This window comes from Lepus europaeus, chromosome 14 (assembly GCF_033115175.1).
Source record: "Lepus europaeus isolate LE1 chromosome 14, mLepTim1.pri, whole genome shotgun sequence".
In the NCBI taxonomy this organism is placed as follows: domain Eukaryota; kingdom Metazoa; phylum Chordata; class Mammalia; order Lagomorpha; family Leporidae; genus Lepus; species Lepus europaeus.
Window position 1 is genome coordinate 85,870,381 of NC_084840.1, and position 24,030 is coordinate 85,894,410.

General features: G+C 46.0%; 1 protein-coding gene across 2 annotated transcripts in view; it reads left to right on the forward strand.

Moving 5' to 3' along the window:
- PFKP (phosphofructokinase, platelet) overlaps positions 1–24,030 on the forward strand; it is a 67,974-nt gene that overhangs the window by 4,585 nt on the left and 39,359 nt on the right. For both annotated transcript variants that reach the window (XM_062211091.1, XM_062211090.1), the window contains exons 2-3: positions 10,355–10,428; positions 22,160–22,237. In XM_062211091.1, coding sequence (XP_062067075.1) covers positions 10,355–10,428; positions 22,160–22,237 — 152 coding nt within the window. The remainder of the gene's footprint in view (positions 1–10,354; positions 10,429–22,159; positions 22,238–24,030) is intronic.

The following is a 24,030-nucleotide window of genomic DNA, read 5'->3' on the forward strand; positions in this document are numbered from 1 at the left end:
AGAGTTACAGAGGGAGAAGGAGAGGCAGAGAGAGAGCGAGAGAGAGAGAGATGGAGGTCTCCCATCCGCTGGTTCACTCCCCAATTGGCCGCAATGGCCGGAGCTGTGCAGGTCCGAAGCCAGGAGCCAGGAGCCAGGAGCTTCTTCTGCGTCTCCCACGTGGGTTCAGGGGACCAAGGACGTGAGCCATCTTTACTGCTTTCCCAGGCTGTAGCAGAGAGCTGGATCAGAACCGGGACAGCCAGGACTCAAACCGGTGCACTGCAGGCAGTGGCCTAACCCACTATGCCACAGCACCAGCCCCGTCTGTGAACTATTAATGCTTCAAAATTAGAATTGTAAAGCCATAGTCATAACCGAGAGGTACTAGTAGACCTGACCCAGGTCTAAGTTGATTCTTTTATTTAGTGCATACAGCTGGCCCTCCATGTCCGTGGGTTCTACATTTGCAGATTTACCCCACCTTGGATTTGAAAATATTTGGGAGAAAAAAAATGGCATGTCTACTGATCCTGCACCTTGTTATTCTCTAAAAAATACAGTATAACTGTGATTTCTGTGGCGTTTACATAGTATTGGATATCTTAAGCAATCGAGATGATTTGAATTGGAGGATATGCATAGTTCCATGCCATTTTAGATAAGGGGCTTGAGCATCCTCAGATTTCGGTATCGAAGGTGGGTCCTAGAGCCAGTCTGTTGACGACACCAAGGAGCAGCTGTACATGTTAACCCCAGGTTAATATGTACCTGGGACTCTGCTTGTCTCACAGCCCAGTAAGATGCAAAAGGGAAATTGAGAACAATGGACATCTTACCTCACATAGTTCCAGGGGGTCCTTCCTGTCCTGAAACTCTTACATATACATGTTCTTTAACAGGAACTCCCAGTTTAAAATCAATATAGCAAAAGCTAATATTTAGTAAGATGTGTTGGGTTTAGGAGGCAGTACATAAGAATTATAGTGCAGCCTCCTTGTAGAGTGGAAGAGTTCCTTAATAGCTTCGCTTTCTATGAATGCAAATATTTTGTGTGATATATTCAGTTTCCTGTTGAAAGCTAAACATTTGGTCGTCTTTCAAGAAAAACCCATTTTCCTCCGTGGTAGCAGACAACTAAAAGCTTTTGCTAGAGAACTCAAAGCTTTTATCTGGTAGAATTGGGGCTACTTAAATAAGCTCTATCAATTTGCTTGGGCTGTCAAAAGCAATGAACACTAGAAATATGAAGTCAAGGTCACAAGGAAAATAGGGAGCAATGTGTTAAAGGAACAGGAGAATGCAAAAGTGTACATCTCCTACATATGCAATTATGTTAAACATGTGCATATGGGTAATAACAGATGGCTCTATGTTAAGGAAATAGTTGAGTCACTTTTTGAGTTATACTGTTCAAGAAGTTTTGCCTGGTGGTAGATTTTTATGTACTACGAAGCATCTGCCAGGAAACCCAGTTCCCTCTCACTACTCCTACTCTCTGCATCTCTACCTCCATGCACTTTGTTGGAAATTACAGTAATCGTGCTTGTCAGGGTGTAAGGAGCATCCAGACTTGGAAAACTTGTATTCTGGGACTTGAGACACTTGACAGAGCCTGGTCTGGTCTCTGACTCTCTTATCTGCTTGTGGTGCCATAAGATCCCGCTTTTGTTTTCAGAATCAAATCACTCAATCTGTCTTCTCTTTCTGTCTTCTTGTTTTTAAATCCCTTCTTCTGTAACATCAGGGGAAGTCTTCAGGAGTAAAAGAGAAGAGGAAGGACGGTTCCAAGCTCAAATCAGCCCTCCCACTCCCCCAGGGCCCATTAGCTGCCTTCTCCAAGCCTAATGTGTTTGTGGCCACCTTGGGATCCTGTCAAGACATGATTGTATGGATGTGGCCTGAGATCCACACTTGAAGGGTGTGGGTGCTGCTGGGAGCCCTGGGGTGGCTGTGGACCACACCAAGCCAGGAGGGCAGTTTGCACACCCAGGCAGATTGAGCTCTTGAGGCAGCGTCCCCAAACAAGAACACCCTGGTTGTTCCCAGTGATCGTTTTCTGACCTCAGCCAGGATGTTGACTGTGAGGATTAATTAATAGAGCACACCTTATCTAAAAATGTATATGCAAGTGATATGATGAGAGTCTTAACCAGAAAATGATTAAAAGGCTATAATATAATAATTTAGGATAGTCTTTTTTTTTTTTTTTTCATTTTCATCGCTGGCTTAACAACTGTGGAGGTTTTGGTTCCATTTCTGTGTAATCCTGTCACCCCTGAGAGAATCCATTGCCTTCTGGGCTTGGAAATAGCAGTGGGGTCCCTTCTCCCTGGGAGCTCCTGCTGTCCTGAGCGGGGAAGGGCAGATGGACAGAGACTGAGAGGGAGGCCGGAGTTAGGGGAAGAGAGAGCTTTTGTTTTCTGGAGGGGCCAGGGAGCAGCCTCTGGTGTGGGACCTTTGACCTGGCTTCAAAGTGAGGGAGGAGCCAGCAGGAAGCTGCCAGAAAGGCAAGCGAGGCTTCAGGGGGATGGGAGGAAGTGGTTCTAGGGAGTGGTAGCCAGCTGAGGACTTTGGATTTGTGCTGTGCGAACTAGGAGCCAGGTGTAGGTTAGCAGCGGCCTCTGATAAGGGTGGCTTTGTGGAGTGGAGACAAGGAGCGGAGCCCATGGGGTTTTTAGTGCCTCATGAGGAGCTGGATGGGCCGTAGATGGAGGCGGAGGGGACACAGGGCTGGGGCACCTGTATGCCCCCATGGGCTGCCGTGTCTGAGCACGGGATGGATAGGCGCTCGTCTGCCACAGCAAGGTGGACACCACGTAGGTCAGTAGAGATATTCTTTGCAGAGTTTCTGACAGCGGAAAATGTGAAAACCAGTAGCAACACACCATCAGGAAGGAAGGAATGCCACTGGAGTGGAATATTCGTTAGCATTTTATTGAGGAGCTTTGTGTCAATCAGTATGGTAAGACATGTGCCATACATCAGCTAGGAAAGAACTGACATAAGAGCAGCTCTCTCCAAGAGTGAGGCTTGCCGTGGTAGCCTGGTAAGTACAAGTCCGAATGATCTACTAGCCACTGTAAAGCAAAAGAAACAGGTGAAATTCACGTAAAAATAATTATTACTTAAACCACCAACTCAGTACCTATTCTGTTACTGTATTGAGAATTCACAAGACAGCTTCCATTCTTGTTTTCTACTCTAAGACTTTTTTTTTTAAAGATTTTATTTATTCATTTGACAGGTAGAGTTACAGACAGCGAAAGAGAGACAGAAAGAAAGGTCTTACTTCCATTGGTTCCCTCCCCAAATGGCCACAATGGCCAGAGCTGCGCCGGTCTGAAGTCAGGTGCCAGCTTCTTCCTGGTCTCCCATGTGGGTGCAGGGACTCAAGTACTTGGGCCATCCTCTACTGCTATCCCAGGCCACAGCAGAGAACTGGACTGGAATAGGAGCAACTGGGACTAGAACCCGGTGCCCATATGGCGTGCTGGCGCCACAGGTGGAGGATTAACTTAGTGTGTCACGGCGCTGGCCCCCACTCTAAGACTTTGAAATCGAGTGTATACTGACAACTTGCAGCACATCTCAATTTGGACAAGAGGCCTGTGGCCCATGGTGACCGTAATGGACAGTGTGCTCCTAAGAGTGATGGGTGGTGTGTGGCCACCTATAGTTAAAACATCCCTACGGAAGAGTCTAGGTGAAAGCTTGCAGCGTGTGCAAGGGACAGCCGACAGGGGTCACGATGGTTACAATGGACACTGGAATGCAGGACACTGGAACACAGCATGCTCCCTGCAAGCTCCAGCCTCTGGCCCTTTGTCCAGCTCCTAATTCTCTCCCCTCTTTTCAATTCTTACCCCAGGCATCACTTTTCAGGAAGGCCCCCCTCCAAGCTGCTGATGGATTTGCAGCCCCTCCCTGCAGGCACACTCAGTCCTCCTCCTCCCGCCTTACTTGCTTTTTTCCTGCTTAGCACTTGTGTCTGTTTACCAGTGGGTGCAATGTGTTTGTTTACTGCTTACTGGTCTCTCCTAACTGGGAGTAAGCTCCACCAGGGCCAGAATCTTCTGTTTTGTCAGTGATGGATCTCAGCAGCGCCTGTCTGAGAATAGGCAGTTCGTGTGTGCTGGATGGATAGGTGAACAGGTGACTGAAGACCCCTTGCAGATTTATCTCAAGTTTTTCCTGATCTTACTCATGGCATGGCAGTTTCGATGGGCCACCGGATGGTGAGGCTGCTAGATTCATGACTTGGAACCACAGGAAGAGGTTCACCCTAGGAGTCCCAACCCTGTAACTAAATTATTAAGATAAGGCTTGGTACAGGAGCTTTAGTGGCAAGAAGAGCACAGGACATGTTTTTAGTTCATTTTAAAATAAACTAGTGTGAGGAGGAAGCCTCCCAACTTTATTCTTCAAAAAGGAATTTAAGTATTGAAAATAATAAGTACATGGGGCTGGCGCTGTGGCGTAGCAGGTAAAGCCACTGCCTGCAGTGCTGGCATCCCATATGGGCGCTGGTTTGAGTCCTGGCTGCTCCACTTCAATCCAGCTCTCTGCTGTGGCCTAGAAAAGCAGTAGAAAGTGGACCATGTGCTTGGGCCCCTGCACCCATGTGGGAGACCTGGAAGAAGCTCCTGGCTCCTGGCTTCAGATTGGTCCTGCTTCAACCATTGAGGCCATTTGGGGGGTGAACCAGTGGATGGACGACCTCTGTCTCTGTCTCTGTCTCTCTCTCCCTCTCTGCCTCTGCCTGTCTGTAACTCTGCCTTTCAAATAAATAAATAAATCTTAAAAAATATAATAAGTGCACGGTTATGGTTACCAGAGAATATGTAAGAAAAGTGATACAACACCAGCAAAAAGAGTTAGGTCAAGAGATTATTCCAGAATGAACCGAGCTCATTGTATTGTAATCAATATATTCCTTGTTTCTTAAAAAAACAAAATTACTTGCAATTTAAATATTATCAGAACTGAATTTCAGGGAGGCTTACAAAGAGGGAAGTCTACCCCAGAGTGGTCAGCAAAAAAAGGCTTTACTCAATACTTGCTTGCCAGTCCCTGCTATAAATTCCTGCAAGTCTGAATGACCTCAAGGAAGATGTTATCCTTGGGCCACTTGCTCTGCAGTGTGTGTAGGATCAACAAAACAATTTACTCATGCAACGTTTCAGCTGCACTTCACCATCGCAGATATTGCTTTATTTTTTAATTTTTATTTAAGGTATACCAATTTCATGTACTTGCTACATAGAGATTAAGGAACCTAGTGATTCTTCTCACCCTACCCTCCCTCCTGCCCACACTCCTACCCTTCTTCCTCCCTCTCCTCTTCCCACTCTTAATTTTGACAAAGATCTATTTTCAGTTAACTTTGTAAAATTAACCTTGCACTAACTAAACAGTTCAACAAACAGTATGAGGAAAAAAACCACTTTTCTTCAACAATTGAGACCAAGGCTGTATACAATGATAGAAGCTCAGAATGTCATTTTCACTCCGATATATTACATTTTAGGTACTCTTTAGTTACCACAGGTCAGGGAGAACATATGGTGTTTGTCTTTTTGGGTCTGGCTTATTTCACTAAGTATAATGGTTTCCAATTGCATCCATTTTGTTGCAAACGACAGGATTTCATTTTTCTTTTTACTGCTGCCATACTATATATATAAACCACAGTTTCTTCATCCAGTCATCAGTTGCCACCGTCACAGATGTTTCCCACTCACCTGCTCCCTGGTTGTCTCAAAGTCTGCTTGCTTTTTAGTTCTCATAATGAGATCATACCTTCTCTGAGGACTAGGGTTTGGGTCTGTGCAAATTACAGAGAGGTTACTTCCTGCTTTAAGATTCCAGAAAGACTCAACGAACCATTGGAACCATTGTTTGGATCCCCAGGTTCGGCTACTAAAACAAATCCCAAGTGGATGAACCCAGCCATGCCTGAGCTATCACTCAGCGCTGTAGGTTGAGTGTGGAGTGACAAACTCTGCAAATACCCTTTGTCCCCAGTGATGGGTGGTGGAACCCAAGGACACCTCGGAGCGAAATGAATGAACAAACTGGAAATGTCCACCCAGGCGACTGGCCTCTTGTCTTGGGATTGGCCTCCTTCCTCCCCCTTGGCTTTTTGTCCTCCAGTGCCAGCCTTCACAGAACACTCCTGGGGGCCCCATCTTCCTTAAGCCTTGCCCTGCAGGGCCGAGCACCGGAGGCAGACTTGACTGTGCACTAATTCAGGTGGAGAGCTTTTAACAGCCTTACAGGCCCTACCCCTCAGCTACTAAATAAGAATCTGGTCTCAGCAGGCACTTTTTCTCAGTTAAATTTCCCTTTGGGGAATCTGAAGCCCGGTCATTGTAATAGAGGAAAGTAGGACACCTGTTAAGTGAAAATGAGAGGAGGGTTTAAGTTGCGTTTATTAATTTTATCACCTTTGGTTAATCAGGTTATCCTCATTGCCTCAGCTTTCACATGCCTTCCTTCCGGGAAGTATCAGGCCCTCAGCAGACTTCCTGGGAGACCTAACCCAGCTGCTCCGGCTCCGGCTCCGGCTCCGGCTCCGGTTACATCCTTGAAGGCTTCCAGCTCCGGAGCTGAAGGGGCCAGGAGTGCCGAAGCTGTTTAACGCTCACACCAACTTACTGTTAGGCCGTCACAAAACACACCGAACACCGGAGTAAGGGAAAGGGTTTACTGGGGGAAAACGCAGCAGACCGGAGGGGTGGGGCGACAAAGGGAGAAAAGGGAGAAGGAGAGTGTAAGATAGAGGAGAGGAGCTATCCAGGAGAGATCCTCACCTTACCTGGGAACTTGTTAGAAATGCAAATTCTCAGACTCCCCTGAGAAAGACTGGGGCTGGGCCCTGCACTGTGTGTGCCCTTGCCCCCTGTCCATTCAGGTTCAAGGTGGACGGCTGTGGGGTAACCTTGTGTTCTCCCCAGGGGGTGTAGGCTCACCCAGAAGAGGCACAGGAAGAACTGAGGCGGGGAGGTGAGGTGTGCATACCTGCTGGGACAGAGGTGAGAGTTGGGCCATGTTTTTTATTCTGCACAGTGCTCACCTTCTCTTATGTAGGTCTTTCCGCGGACTTTTCCATCTACATTTTTTTTTGAATCCCTGAGTTTGTTCTTTCTTTTATTTGTGAAGGATCTATGAAGGACTTCTTGGAAATGAGGTCTTCAGAAAGGAGGGGAGGTGAAGGGGGCTGGGCGACAAGCCACGCACTGATTGTGCTTTATCACCTGGTGCCCCGGGGTGTCACCTGGTATGGTTTCAACATCTGGTGCTTAGTTCACCTGTTAGTGACCGTAGCAGAAAATCCTGGAAGCATAAAGTCTCTCGGAAGGAACTACGAAGGGCTGCTTTGAAGCAAGCATGTGGTTACAGCTTAAGGGGCCAAGCGCACCTGACCTGGACACCAGAGAGTCACCCCTGGGGTGGGTGGGGAAGACACAGGTGTGGTGATGTAGCACAGGTGTGTGTGCCAGAGGGAACAAGGGGAGTCTGGTGAGGCAGAAATCAGGTAATCTTGGAGGGGCAGGGGTCAGTGGGGCATCCCAGGAGTTGCTGGCATGGGGCAGACACTGAGGTTCAGCATGGGAGCCACCAGGTGCCGCAGAGCAGGTAGGAGAGTCCCCAGGACATGGCCCAAGAGCTCCCACAGGCCCTGGAGATGCTGGGGAGGAACACAGCCCATTTTGTGCTTTAGGAGAGAACATGGATACCAACAGAGGAAGCAGCTCCAACACGTTGTGGAGTGTAAAAGGAAACAAGTGTCAGAGGGCTTGCATAGCTGAACTTTTAAACACAAAGAATGTGTTGTAAATTACTTGCATTAACAACAAATGAAAAAAAAGGCTGCTTTAATCATTCTACGTGCTGTGAGATTGGGCCAGGAGGCTTCGGTGGAAGGTGGTGGTAGGGCAAGATGTTAATGTTCGAAAGTATTCAAAGTTTCCGCAGCGGGTCACAGGGAAGTTGTGCTACTCAGCAAAGAGAGTACAGAGAGAGGGACAATTATCAGGATAAAAACGAAATTTATTGCATCTTGAAATACTGAGTTTGTGTGTCTTAAGAGGTGGCCACCAACTAATTAGCAGGTCATAAAAATTCTTTGTGCAATCAACCAGGTTTGAATATGAAGTAATAAAACTAAATTTGTTTATATATGTGTGTGTACATATTCATATATATATAGAGAGAGATTAAACATGCATTTATATCCCAGACATATACCCGTTTTATTTTTTTTAAGCTAAATGGATATTGTCATTCAAAATTGTAAGTTTTCAGAGGCGATGGAAAAGTCCCAGCATTGCAGACCTGGTACAACATAATTTAAGATTGCATTTTACTTGAAATGCATAGAAACAAGAGAAAGATCTTGCATCTTCTGGTTCATTCCCCACATTCCCACAATAGCCGGTGCTGGGCCAGGCCAAAGCCAAGAGCCCAGAACTCCATCCAGGTCTCCCACATGTGGCCTGGAATCCAAGTACTCGGGCCATCACATGCTATTTCTCGGGATGCACAGTTGCAGGGAGCTGGATCAGAACGGGGACTGGGACTCCAAGCAAGCACTCAGATATGGGAGGCCGGCATCTCAAGCAGAGTCTTAACTGCTGAGCCAAACGCTCGCCCCTAAGTGAAGACTTGTAGCCGAATTTCCGAGCCAGTTTACCATATAAATATGCACAAATGTAGGCTCCTTGTCTGCCATGGTACCTCCTGTGGAAGCGCACAGTTCTAGTTGTGTGTTTGCCAGAAGTGTCACTTCATCACCCACATTCCCTGACGTCTTTAGTTCTGACGCTCATTGCTGAGGTTTGCGTTTCCAAGGAGGAAGGTTGGAAATGTTGGGTGTCTGAGTGTTTTGGCTGAACACTCCAGGTCTCTTCATTTTGAAGGCCTCAGATCCGCGTGGACTCAGCCCTCTCTCCTTTTCGCTTCTCTCCTGATGGGCCTTAGCTCCTTAGCCGAGATGGTGGCTCCAGGCCTATTCCAGTAAGTTTCAGCTTACCCAAATGGGATTTTAATGGAAAGCAGTTTTGAGCCTAATAGACTTATGATTCATCACATAAATCTGCTCTTAATTTAAGTGAAGTGTGAGAAAATCCTCGCTTTATCTTTAGTATGCTTATGTGTAGTATACCAATTTAACTTTTTAACTAATAAAATTGCATGATGTGTTTTTTACTTAAGGCCTTTGCCTTAGTTTTTTCTTTTTACACTGGTAGTTGGTGACAAAATAATTTTTTTCTTTCTTTTTTTTAGATTTACTTATTTATTTGAAAGGCAGAGTTACAGAGAGGCAGAAGCAGAGAGAGAGAAAGAGGGAGAGAGAGAGATAGGTTTTCCATCCACTGGTAGAGAGAGCGAGAGAGAGAGAGAGGGAGAGAGAGAGGTCTTCCATCCGCTGAGGTCTTCCATCTGCTGGTTCACTCCCCATATGGCTGCAATGGCTAGAGCTGGGCCAATCTGAAGCCAGGAGCTTCTTCTGGGTCTCCCATGCAGGTTCAGGGGCCCAAGGATTTGGGCCATCTTCTACTGCTTTCCCAGGCCATAGCAGAGAGCAGGTTTGGAAGTGGAGCAGCTGAGACTTGAACCGGTGCCCATATGGGATGCCGGCACTGCTGACCTGGGCTTTAACCCCCTGAGCCACAGTGTCAGCCCCTTATTTCTTTTTTAAAGATGTATTTACTTATTTGAAAGAGTTACAGAGAGAGAGGGAGACAGACAGAGACAGAGACAGCAAGTCTTTCATCCGCTAGTTCACTCACTAGATGACTGCAGCTGCCAGGGCTGTGCTGATCTGAAGCCAGGAGCCAGGAGCTTCTTCTGGGTCTCCCACATGGGTGGCAGGGACCCAAGCACTTGGGCCATCTTCTACTGCTTTCCCAGGCCATTAGCAGGGAGCTGGATCAGAAGTGGAGCAGCCAGGACACGAACTGGTGTTTAACTTGCTGCACCACAACGCTGGCCCCATGGAATAAATTTTCATCTTATGAAATCAGAGACCAGTTGCCCCCTTCAATGTTAACATCTTGGAATTTGGCCAACTATAAGTAGCGCCGTGCCCTGTGTGTCGTTTTGTGATTGGATGGAATTGCCTGCAAATGGAGGGGGTGATGTTGTGAACCGGAAGTGCTCCTAACTCGGGTCCATGGTTGTCTATGCATTTCCATTTGCTGTGCCTCTAATCCTCACACTAATCCTGGAGGGCGTGTGGCACCGATCGCTCGCGTTAGGAAACGGGCTCAGGCGAGGCCCACGGTTTACAGGGGATGAGTGAATTCATGGCAGAGCTGGAGTTTTCCCCCAAGCTGCTGAGTAATGGCTGCTGCTGTTCTTTTCGCAGGAATGAACGCTGCTGTCCGCGCGGTGGTGCGCATGGGAATCTACGTGGGGGCCAAGGTGTACTTTATATATGAGGTCAGTGTTCCCTCACCCTTCTTGTTTCTCTTGACTCTGGTGATTGAGAGCCCTGCAGTGGCCGGAATGGCTCTCCAGGGGGGGATAGGGCAGAAGAGACCACCTCCTTGTCAGCTTCCTCAACGCCCAGGCATCTGTTTGCAGGTTTTGCTCTTGTAGAAGTGATACATTCATTCCCTAGGTGGGCAGAGTTAAACACTGAAAGAAATGAGACAAAGCCGTGGCTGTGAACTTTCTATTATTAATGCAGAACTGGCACCACCTCCCTACCGTCTGCTTCACAATGAACAGAGATAGCAATGTAATTCTGAGCTTCTGGCAATTCAGGACTAAATAGTATTTGGAGAGAAAGAACCAACATTCTCATAGTTTGGACCACATTATTCAAATATGATCACAAAAAATCCTATCATCACCTTTCAAATTAATGTAATAAAGCTTTGAAAATGGAAAAAGATTATTTTTGGGAAAAGTTGCTTAATTCCTCTACAGTCATTGTTAGGATCTTCATCTGATTCCTTCAGGTATTACGTGGACGAAAGGCTATATGTGAAAGGTTGTATTTCCAGGACACATGTACATCATTAAAATTATAGTGAATCTATTTGATGCAGTATGGTTTTTTTACCCATAATGTTTATTTTCTACTTGATAAATCCATTCCACAGCTATTGCTTGAGGCATTCAGATACTGCTGCATTACCTTGATGTCTCCTGATTGCCCTTAACTACTTCCATCATTCCTATAGCTTTGGGCCATGTAGGTTAGTCCCCAGTTTTCAGCTATCAGAACCCTGCCAGAGCTATGTACATTTTTAAATCTCTTCACTGTTCAGCATCATTACCTCAATCCTAAGATGTGGCGCTGGCTGAGTTAAAAGGCTGGTCCTATCGTGGATTGCCATGTGTCTTGCCAAAGTGGTTTCTGAAAGCTGTTCTAGCGCCCGCACGCCTGGGCCGTTCTCGGGAGTGGTGTCGGGTCCCTGCCAGTGTGCTCAGCAGCATCCGTCAGACTCTTGAGAGCTGGCGCGGGTTCCCAGGTCTGTCCACGGAGTCCTTTTCTGCTTTTGTGAAATGGCTGTTGATAGGCTGTGCTCATGTGTCTGTATAACCATTTGTTTATTACTGCCTGCAAAGAATTTTTTTTTTTTAAATTTTTATTGCTATGTGTTTGTTTCCTTTTATAAACTGTGGTTCCGTGGTTTTGTTTGTGTTTTTCTGACCTGGGCAGTTTTCAAACATCAGTTCTAACAAGAGCATTTCCAGGCTGGTGTCTTATCATCTTCCATTTGGATCTTCTTAAGGTCAAATTACCCTAGTGAATTTCCATTCCTGGGCTCTGGTCCTGATGGCCGCTGTCCCCTGCTCACTGGTGTGGAATGAGCTCATTAGACTCAGGGCCACACTCAACAATCCTTTTCCTCCTCCCCCTCCTCTTTACCCACAAGCTGGCTTGCAGATGTCCAAAGGAGCCTTCCACCTGGAGCTGTGGCCTGATTTTTCCCGCTGTTGCAAGTCCTGGGTGTGCTTACTGAGTTAATTTCTGCTATATGCAATGTGGTTTTCCAAGGTCTTTGGGCTCAGAGCATTCCTCAAATGAGCTGTTCTTGTTTTTTTTTAATTAGCAAATTTTTTTTTTCAAATTCACCAAAGATTTATGGTTTCCAGAACGTTTCCTCAGGAATCCTTGTGATTGTCATGGACAGTTCTTGTTATCTCCATGATGTTGCAGTTACATACTAGACCGAAGTCCCTTCACGACGCTGGCTGCCTTATCCTCCTAGGGACTTTGGGTGGAGGATAGGAAGGAAGTTATTTCTGTTATTTCATAGTTGAGAAACTGTCCCAGATGGCTTACTTTGTCCATGTCACTGTCATCTGCAGGACAAGGAAGGGAATTCAGTGTCTTGGACTCACAGCCCTAGGGTAGGAGAGTGAATTTTACCTCCAGGGACATTTGCTGATGTTTCAAGACCTTTTTCTTTCTTCTTCTTCTTTTTTTATTAATTAGCCATAATTGGAGTATGGAATGTGTTAGCCTCTGGTGTATAGAGGCCAGGGATGCTGCCCAACAGCTTGCAATGGACGGGAGAGCCGTCACCACAAGGAATTCTGTAGCCCCGCATGTCAGTAGTGCCAAGGCTGAGAAACCAGGGACCACGTCTGCAGTTGGTTGAGAGTGGGAGGGCAAGTCTGTTGGGTATGCGAATGTATCTAGTCTTCCGTCCTGAAGATTGAGAGCTTTTGTTTGTGTCTTTTTACCTGGTCCTTGTGTCCTCTAGTTGTTGATCTGCATTTTCTCACACACACGCTCTTCAGCCCTATACGCTACCAGACTTGGCACATTTCCAAATTCAGGCAGCGATAACGAAACGTATCTTGTAGGCCTTCCTCAAGATCATCTGGGCTCGCTTTTGAAGTCAACCAGACTTATTCTCTCCATCATCAGCTCGGAAAAACGAGGGCTTGGAGGTCCCTGTTGTAGGTGGTCTGTGTAGACGTGAGGGTGCCTGGTTCTGATGGCTCCTGGAGGCGAGCAACAGAAAGGTTGACTGGTGTGAGTGCCACGTCCTGCCCTTCCCCTCAGTGAGGAACAAGGAATCCTGACCGGTCAGATCTCGTTTCCTTTTGGGAAATACAAGGGATTTTCTGCAGTTCCTGTTCTGTCATGTTGCCGGGGCCACTACTTGGGTGCCGGTAGTGTGTTTGTACTACTCTAGTCTTTATGACATCTGTTTGATTAGTAATTGACAGCTGATAGAGGATCTATCAGGGAGTGTAGTTGAACTCTGGGCCCAAGGAATGATCAGACTTTTTTTTTTCTTTAAAGATTTATTTATTTATTTGAAAGTCAGAGTTACACAGAGAGAGGAGAGGCAGAGAGAGAGAAAGAGAGAGGTCTTCCATCCACTGGTTCACTCTCCAATTGGCCGCAATGGCCGGAACTCTGCCGATCCGAAGCCAGGAGCCAGGAGCTTCTTCCGGCTCTCCCATGCAGGGGTGCAGGGGCCCAAGCACTTGGGCCACCTACACTGTTTTCCCAGGCCACAGCAAAGAGCTGTGAAAATCCTGTCCCTGTAGTCTCAGATCCACAGAACCCTAAAGCCTGCAGGCTTTTTCTTGGACACTTGGCAACAAAGCTTTGACTGAACTGTAGCAAGGTTGGCTCTAACCCTTGCTTACCCTGTTTGGTGTCATAATTTGTACCTTTCTCAATGGAGGTGATATTCTGCGGAGTGTGCTCCTGAGAGCTCCAGGTTATGTCTGTGAGGGTCCATGCTGCTTTTTAAATCTAAAACCTTCTGAATTCTGGCATACTTCTAACTCCCAGGGTTTGGGTAAGCAGTTGTGAACCTACAGCACAATGACTGTGGTTGAATAAATTAAACTTTTGGTTCTGGATTTTCATCTGTCCAATGAAAATAGTGTTTTGCCCAACTGCCTCCCTGGAAGAATGCTACTGGCAAAGCTTTGAGCTCTAATGGGGCAAGGAAACTGTTTGCTTGTCAGGGAACAAGGTATGCACGTGTTTGGCTCCATTGGGTTGTGGCCAGGCACAGAATTGGGGTCCTCAGCTGAACTCATTCATTCTTAGACCTTTGAGAGAACTATGGAAGTCCAGTTGTCTCCTTGGTGTGCTCTTTGGGTCGTAGCCACAGAACCTCAGCACGATGGCATTTGGGGCTGGATAAGTGCTGGACACTGTAGTAGGTGAGGCAGCTTCCCTGACTATACACTGGATGCCAGGAGCAACCCACTCCCTACAGTCAGGACAGTCAAAACTGTCTCGTTACATTGACAAAGGCCTTCTGGGGTCACTGTTCTAGACCTGCTTCAGGTCGAATTTAGGAGACGCTTGATTTTATTTTATTTATTTATTTTGGAGATATATTTTATTTATTTGAAAGAGTTACAGAGAGAGGTAGAGACAGAGAGAGAGGTCTTTCATCCGCTAGTTCACTCCCAGATGGCTGCAACAGCTGGAGCTGTGCCAATCCGAAGCCAGGAGCCCCATCCAGGTCTCCCATGCGGGTGCAGGAGACCAAGGACCTAGGTCATCCTCCACTGCTATCCCAGGTCACAGCAGAGAGCTGGATTGGAAGAGGAGCAGCTGGGACCAGAACCAGTGCCCACATAGGATGCCAGCGCTTTAGGCCAGGGCTTTAATCCGCTGTGCCACAGTCTACTGTCTTTTTTTTTTTTTTTTGAAAGATTTATTTATTATTTGAAGGTCAGAGTTACACAGAGAGAGAAGGAGAGGCAGAGAGAGAAAGAGGTCTTCCATCCCCTGGTTCACTCCCCAGTTGGCTGCACCATCTGGAGCTGGCCCAATCCAAAACCAGGAGCCAGGAGCCTCATCTGGGTGCAGGGGCCCAAGAGCTTGGGCCATCTTTCACTGTTTCACTGTTTTCCCAGGCCATAGCAGAGAGCTGGATAGGAAGTGGAGCAGCCAGACTCGAACCGGTGCCCATATGGGATGCCGGCACTGCTTTGCCACAGCGCTGGCCCCCAACAATCTACTTTCTAGGTTTACCTGGAACACTTTGGGCTTCTTGCAGAAGGTAACAGTTAAAAGAGGTTGAAATTAAGTCAATTTTTTTAAAGCAATGAGTCTGTGAAAAGGGTGTGCATCTGAAAACTGGCGTTTTCTGCCGAGTGGCCTTGATTGCACTGAGCTGTGCCGTCCGGCTGCTGTTTTCGTGCCTGTAAATCTGGGACAGGCCTACGTGTGGTGCATGCCAAGCCCTTGGGCTGCACTCTGCCGAGAGATGGGCAGGCTTTGCAGATTAACTCATTCTTTTTTACCTAGTGAGCCAGTTTGTGACTCCCCCAACCCTTTGTAAGCTGGGTTTTTTTGTTTTTCTTTAGAAACCTACAAATGGCTTTAGCTTCTTGGAGATAGTAAGAACATAAAATGCTTTGCACAGAAGACTGTGTGAACAGCATCAACTCTGCTGGGCTGGGGGAGGCACTCAGTTAACCTGGCAGTGCCACTGTGGCTGCAAGAAAGAGTTGGCTCATTGATTTAGTTTAATAGATGAGTTTAGTGTCCTATTGTTGATTTATTCTATATATTAAAAAAAAAAAAAATCTCCTAACTCTCTACATATGATTAGCTTAAAACCTCTCATCTTTTCACAAGAGAACTTTTCTCCTATTTGGTACCATGCTTTCCAGCCCTTAGCAAATGTATGGTATCAGAGCTCATCTCTGCCAGCTTCCACACATGAAGAAAGGCCGAGGGTAATTCTGATCACTTTGGTCAACTTATCTCCTTATTAAAAAAAAATACGTTCTCAACGTGGTAGCTGAGTTTTCTGGTTGCTGAAGAATGCAGGAGACGAGAACCGCGCGGCGATCAGTCTGTGGTCTCTACATGTGCTGCAGCTGCAGGGGCCCGAAGGTCTCCCCTGTCCTTGCAACTTGCAGACCTCAGCCTTCTCCCAGGAGCCCCGGCTCCACTCCCGGCTGGCTGCCTTTTCTGAACTTGGTTGTCAGCGTGGAATCTTAGCTTTTGGGGCTCTGAGTGTCGGGGCTTGAGTGAGTACACTAACACAGCCTTAGTTTGTCAATTACTAGATCGCTGTCATTTTTCTTTTCCCAATAGGAAGAAGCCCAGTATTTGCCATGAGGACGGATACATCTCTCTCTCTCTCTCTCTTTCTCTCTCTCTGTCTCTGTCTCTCTCTCTCTCTCTCTCTGTCTCTCTCTCTCTCTGTTTTGGTTGAGTAGAAGAGATTGCCTGCTTTCATGGTGTTTGAAACAAAAACAAAAACCGACAAAACAAAAAACAAGCCGTGGGCCGGCAGCCTTTCCTCTCATAGGTGTTGGCACTCCCACCCCCAGCCTGAACTGTCTGGTTGGTTTGGGGCTAGCGGAAGGGGCGTGTAGGTGACTTTTTACAGTCCAGATCATGCCTGTGCTCTGGAATGTTTGGGCAAGAGAGGAAAATGAAACTACTTCCTAAGACAAAGGAGAGTCTACACAGCACGAACGCTGACTTTCTGGTGACATGTGGGACTTTTACATTTTTTAAAAAATATTAATTATTGAAGATTTATTTTATTTGAAAGGCACAGGGACATAGGGAAAGGGAGAGACAAACAGAGTAAGAAATCTTCCATCCACTGTTTCACTCCCCAAATGGCCACTGTAGCTAGGGCTGGGTCAGGCCAAAGCCAGGAGCCTGGACTCCATCTGGGTCTTCCACATGGGTGGCAGGGCCCCAAGTACTCGGGCCATCTGCTGGAGCTGGATCACAAGTGGGGCAGCTGGGATTGGCATTCCAATCTGGGTTGGCAGCATCGTAGACAGTGGCTTAACCTGCTGAGCTTCACAATGCTGGCCCCTATTTGCTTTTTGTTTTTTTTTTTTTAAATTTTTTAATTTCCTGTCTCACCTCTTCTCTCTCTGTCTCTGGCCTTCACCTTCCCCCAGCAATTTTTTAACAGGCCAACCAAGGCTATTGCATCACATTGAGCCACATCTCTTGGAGATTTTAAACATAACTGTTTGGGTATTTTAATTTCCTTTAAGTCAGAACTGCTTAACCACTGCACGTGTGTCTGAAAGTAATATAGTGATGCCTGACTACATCGTCGATTGTATCACCGTGCAGCATCTGGTCCCTTCACTACCATGCTTTCACATTTGTCTTACCCTTAAAGTGCCTTCAGTCAACTCACAAAAAGCCCAGTCATGTCACCTGGATCTGCCCTGCCTGCTCTGTCTTTGCACTGGAACCCTGGCCAGTAATAATAATAATAGTTACAGGAATGGGCATTATAGTTTGTTGAAGTCTTCCCCATGCCAGATCTTCTGCTGTCCTCTTCCTCCAACTTCATCCCTAGCACCACTAACATCACACTCATGGCTTCAGGCGGCTCAGTCTCAGTTCTGCATTTTCAGCTTGTGCAGAGAGTATGAGCTTTCTCCCTGCCTTGGGCTGCTGCCTCTGCTGCTCTCATGTGTGGGGCAGCTAACTGAGCCCCCAGTGAGGACTTTGCCCTGAGAAACTACCCTGTGTATTGTCTGGAAGCTGTTCGCCCCGGGGGGGGGGGGGTGGCTTGCCTGCTTCCCTGCAGCTGCTGTTGGTTTTACAACTTACCTAGAATCAGTTACTGTTAGTTTTGGCTTAAAGAAAGCCAGAGGGCTAACTAGATCACGTTGGTTTCTTATTGGTTTTCCAAAGCACCAGGTACATGACCATACAATGACTTGTCCAGTTCTGACTCATTTTATAGTAATTGATTGCATCTCACCAAGGACAAATCCTAAAGTTGCTCTAAAGGAATTTCCCATGAAGTAATTAAATCTGTGAGCACGTTTTTATCAGGTGACTGTTAGCTTCTCTGGATGGGAACCTTCCTTGAGCCTGGACTTCCCTTTGCTGGGATTTCAAATTTTTTTTTTTTTGCACTAAGAGAAATGTATCTTTTAGTTCCATTACTCCAGGATCTTCTTAAAGTAAACTTACACTTGTGATGCCTTCAACAAGAGCCTAAAAATACTGTCCAAAGCCATTTCTGCGTACATGGGTGGGTCTTAAGAAAGTTCATGGAAAATGCATAGTATGAAAAAAAATATGCCTGGATTTCAAAATTATTGGCACTAAAATAACCTTTTTTTTTTTTTTTTTTTTTTTTGAAAGGCAGAGTTACTGAGAGAGGAGGAGCAGAGCAAGAGGGAAAAATATTCCATCCACTGATTCACTCCCCAAATGGCCACAACCACCAGGGCTGGGCCAGGCCCAAGCCAGGAGCCCGGAGGTGCTTCCAGGTCTCCCACAGGGGTCCAGGGGCCCAAGCACTTGGGCCATTCTCCGCTGCTTTCCAGGCCCAGTAGCAGGGAGCTGGATCGGAAGTGACGCCCACATGGGATATCAGCTTCCAGGCAGAGGCTTTTACCTACTGCATCACAACGCTGGCCCCAATAAACTTATTTGTTAAATTCCACTTTCCCATGAACATTTTGAGGTGGCCTGATTTAGCACTATCTGCGAGGAGCAATGAAGAGGCTGTGTATGTTTATTTTGACATTGTTTCAGAGCAATTTGCAACAAGAAATTAAAGTGGCTTCAGAGCTCATAGTATGTTCCGAGATGGGATCAAACGACTTGATCTAAAACATTCCGCCAGATGATGGCTCGGATGCAGCCAGCTAAAGGTCTCTTAGGTTCATCTTCTGAGTCAGGGACTAGAAGACAGACTGCTACTTTGCTCAAAAGCTAAGCATAGTTGTAAAGGTTTTATGGTTTGCTTTTCTTGCATGAGTCATAAAACTGGCTCAGAAGGCAAATTCCAAAAGGAAAATGTTTAGTGCTTTGGTTATATTAAGACAGTCTTCCTAGGAGAGACTTCAGTAGACAAAAAACTCATCTGAAATTATACATTGTAGTACATTTGGGTAACATTACTCTTTCTAGTTTTGGAACATTGTCCTTGTTGTAAAAGACCACTTAACACTGCATTTGGTAGTTGTTTTTCAAACGTTACATCAGCTTAATGACTCTGCAAATTAAAGAATGAGTCATTTCCGAGCAACTTAGCACATGTATACAATAAAGTGAGAGCCTGGAGTCCAATTCTAATGAAGTCATCTTTTATTTTTTAATATTTCTTAAAAAGATTTGTTTCTTTGAAAGGCAGGGTGACAGAGCTGGAGAGACAGACAGATGCATACACACATACAGAGATCTTCTGTCTGCTGTCCCATTCCCTGAATGGCTTGGCCGAGGACTTGGACAGCTGACTCCAGGAGCCAGACCTCCATCTAGATCCCCCACGTGAGTGACAGGGACCCATGGCCTTGAGCCATTATCTGCTGCCTCCCAGGATGCATTAGCAGGAAGCTAGCTCAGAAGCACATCAGCCAGGACTCAGAACTGGCACTCCAGTATTGGATGCAAGTGTCCTAAGTGGCAGTTTAACCCACCGAGCCACGATGTTCACCCCATCCTTTATTATTTAATGGCTTTCTCGTCAATATCCATGTTACACAAAATCATCACGTTATTTTTGGAAAGCTCTTTATTTTCCAAAATATGTGTTGTGCTTTGTACTGTATGTGGAACAGTTTTACATGTTATTATTCTAGGAGCAAAAGGAAATTTATTAGAAAGGCAGAGTTACAGAGAGACAGAAGGAGAGAGAGAGAGAGAGAGAGAGAGAGAGATCTTCCATCTGCTGTTTCACTCCCCAAATGGCTGTAACAACCGGAGCTGGGCCAATCCGGAGCCAGGAGCTTCTTCCAGGTCTCCCACGTGGGTGCAGGGGCCCAAGCATGTGGGTCATCTTCTTCTGCTTTCCCAGGTGCACTAGCAGACAGCTGAATTGGAAGTGAAGCAGCCGGGACTCGAACCAGCACCCAAATGGGATGGCAGTATGCAGGGGTGGCTTTACACGCTTAACCACAGCACCGGCCCCAAGAAATTGTCTTAAAAAATAAATCAGTACTTAAATTTTGAGAAATACTTAGGGGAAAAGAAAATTTTCTGTTCCCAGTATAGCATATGAAGTAGCGAAGTGGTGGCATAGAGCAATTCTGCAGGAATCATCTGAAAGTTGAAGCTGTTAGATGTGCACAGCCGAACCCTGGTCTGGGAACAATCTTGGGAGGCTTTGCCTCCTCTTCAGGAGGGCTGGGCCTGGGTCCTTCCCCTCCCTTCTTCACCTAACAATGTGCCAGATTCATAGCGGTCACTCTTCAAGTTGCAGTTGGGCAGGTCTTCACTTCCAGCTCTGTCAAAGCCCCATGGTTGGCCCAGCTCTGCGTTCTGCTGCACCCAAGATGGTCCGGGTTGCTGGCTGGTGTTCTGGGCTCATCATTAGTAATCTTTGCCATCATTCTCAAATGGATGGAAGTTTGGTTGATAACATCATCGCCCTATGTAGCAACCGCTCAGGATACATGGCCTGCCTTGCTCCCTCTTGGTTTCCTTGCCTCCCAGTCTTTGTAGAAATGAACCTCCAATGTCAAAATTGCTGTGAATGATAGTTTGTTCACTGTTGTTCTTTCTTCTTAAGAACGTCACGCTGCGTGATGTGTCATTCTTACAGAAATCTGAGAGTTTTGGGGTGGTAGAGGCTATTCCTAGGGCAACCTTAGGGCTGTCTTGCCTGCCTGCCCTCCATCCGTTCATCTTCCCACCCTTCCCTGTGGACATCCACCCACCTACCTCTCTGTTTATTTTTGCTATTCTGTAGAAATAAGACCCCTGAGGTGAGGAGAGGGCATGGTTTTGCCCTTGGTGACTTGTGCCTGGTCCAAGTCCTCTGTGTAAGACAGCTCACGGCCCCGGACACAGCATCAGTCATGCCTCTGATGAAGGATTTAGGGAGTGAGGCCTGGATCAAGTCTCATTCTTGCTTGTCCCCCTCACTGTTTGCAGGGACAGCGACACCTGAGCTCCCTACATCAAGTGCAGTAAGGCAAAAGGGTGCGCCTTGTAAAGTTCTCAGCAAGAAAGAGACCTTAATGAAATATTAAAAAATGATGCTTGTAGTTAGACCAGAGTGTGTTTAGAAGCAGTTCCAAAGCTTCGAGGTAGAGACGGTGAGTGAGCCAGTTACAGGAAGTCCTTTTATTTAAGGTCTGAGAAGAACATGGTGGGTGAGTGGCCAAGGGACTTGGAACCTTCCATGAAGTACAGATGAGCAGAAATACTTGTCAGGACTAAGTCGAGCCTGCTTAACTTTTCCTTGTTTTACTCCATTCCACACTGTTTTTTCCTTTCCTATTCATGACATGGGTGAGCACGACACTAGATTATGGAGACGTACAAGCACACACATGTATATGAGGACACTTCAAAAAGTTCATGGAAAATGGAATTTAAAGGTTAAAACATTTATGGAGAAAATATGCCTACATTTAAAAAAAATTGCTTGCACTAAGGTAAACTTATCTTTCATTTCTATTTACCACAAACTATTTGAAATACCCTCTTTCTATTTTTGATGGAAATTTACAGTTATAAATATAAGTGTACATATTTATCAACCATAAAGGTACCCGTACTACTGACTGATTTGTCCACCAGATTCCATATTCAGTGGACTGATTCATTTCTAAAAACATTTACTTTTTTTCTTCCTTTGTCCATCACGAGGTAGTGGTTAGGAGTTCACAACAAGAATCTGTAGTGAGCAAGCTTTCCTAAATGTTTAAACAGTATTCTTTGATAAAGTAAAAGCTTTGGCTAGTGACATGTGTGCATAAAGATGCAAGTGATAATTTTTGCATTTCTTGATCTTTTATATTCTGTAGGAAAAAGTGAGATACATTTAGAATCGAGGGATAGCTACCCTTGTCTGTTAGGCAGAACGTCAGTTGTTACTGACTGGAGGGTAAGGCAGATGCAGCTGTGCTGAATGTACATTTAATGCACATCTAAGGTAACCTGCATTGCCTTGGCAAATAAAGAGACCCTGACCAAATGCCTTCATGTATGCCGTGTGATTGACAACAGTTTGTACTCGAGTGTATGTGAAGTTGTAAATGTAGCATCAATATGTCCATTTTCAATCTCGGGAATCATTATGCAGTAGACAGACAGAATATTCTTGAATGAGAAATGAAATCTGGGAGGTTTTCCTACAATGTAGTACTTCCATTCAGTCCTAGGGTTCCTTGTCATTTGTGGTTCTTCTTTATATGATTAATATATTGATTTCCATCACAGCAGCTTTCAACCCCTTTCAAACAAGATTTTCATTTTTTTTCCATCCAGGGTTACCAAGGCATGGTGGATGGAGGTTCTAATATTGTAGAAGCCAACTGGGAGAGTGTCTCAAGCATTCTACAAGTGGTAGGTTCCTATGTTGTTGTTTGTTTCTTTCACTAAGGAACACTTTGAGTTTGAAACTTTTTGTTCTTGTGCTTCTGTGACACTGAACATACTGATGCGCTGACTGGTGTTGTTTTTACCTGCTTCCTTGGGAAGAAAACATCTTTAATTTGTTTAATTACACTAAAACATGAAAAGCTCTGCATTATGCAGACAAGGGACGTGTCCTTGCAATAAAAATTTTACGTTGGGGCAGTTGGTTTGGCTGTTGAGATACTCAAGTCTCATGTCAGAGTGCCTGGATTTAATGACTGCCTCTGGCTCCCGCCTGATTCCAGCATCCTGCTAATGCAAACCCTGCAAGGCAGCCGTAATGGCTCAAGTGCTTGGGTCCTTGCCAGCCATGTGGGAGATGGGGATTGAGTGCCTGGCTTCGGCCTTGGCCCAGTTCCAGTCATTGCAGGCCTTCAGGGAGTGAACTGGTATATGAGAGATCTCACTGTCTGTCACTCTCTGTCTCTGCTTATCAAATGAAAAAGAATTTTTAAAGTTCTGTATGATAGCCAGGGTTCATCCTGGTACTTTCAGTGAGATTTTGTCTTTTTAGAGCACAGTGATGCTGAGGCCACTTTGGCTTGTTGCAGCTGTGTGTGTAGTGGCAAATCTCCATGCCTGTTGGGTTTTTATACATGCCTTGGAGTTAGGCTTAACAAAGCCTGGGAAAGCGTCCATCTGGCAGCCTTCGAGGGCTATGGATTTAATGGGAACACTGCATCCCCGTGTTGGTCTGAATGAGACAGGGCTCATTTCCTTGGTGTGCACAGAAATGAAGTAATTGCCAATTCGGGCATACAGAACAGTGGCTTACTTTGACTTGAAAGGACAACTAGCCAAGAATTGGTATGCCTAATCATTTCTGTTGACACTTTAGCTTAGTGAAGGATCTGAAACGGGTGAGAAGAGCAGATTAGATGGAAAGAATGGACTTCATGTAAGGCCCTTGTGGTTTAGCTTTATTTTTTTCTAAGGTTTATTTATTTGAAAGGCAGAAATACAAAAAAGAGAAGGAGGGAGGGAAAGAGGGAGAGGGAGAGAGAGAGAGAGAGAGAGAGAGAGAGAGAGAGAGATCTTCTATCTGCTGGTTCACTCTTCAAGTGGTCTCAATGGCCTGGGCTGAGCCAGTTCGAAGCCAGGAGACAGGAGGTTCTTCTGGGTCTCCCATGTGAGTGCAGGGGCCCAGGGACTTGGTCCCTTTTCCTCTGCATTCCCAGGTGCATTAGCAGGTAGCTGTGTCAGAAGTGGAGCAGTGAGTACTTGAACTGGTGCTCATCTGGGATGCTGGCACTGCAGGTAGAAGCTTAACCTTCTGTGCCACAGCACCAGCCCCATGGTTTGATCTTTTAAAACATATTTTAATCTATGGCTCATTTAGAGTACTTTCTAATAGAAAACCAAATTGGTACGGTCACTCTGAAGATGCTAGTGTTCCATCTCAGTGCTGGCCACAGACTCTGTGTCTGCACCTGGTACTTCCTTGAAGCTGCTGTGCTTAGGAAGAGATTGAAGACAACTTTGACAACCACAGTAATTAAATCGGGCAATATTCGCAGGACAACGTTGGCAGTCAGAGGAGCATTTCTCTTCTACTCTTGTGATTGAGATGGGAATACTGGAAAAACATGGATGGCTGGAGAGAGAGAGAGAGAGAGAATGAGTTTGTGAATGGTGCCTCCTCCTTGGCAACCTAGCTATTCATGGTTTCACTCCTGTGGCTCTGTCCATCATATTTCTCTGGTGTTGGTATTTCTGGGTTG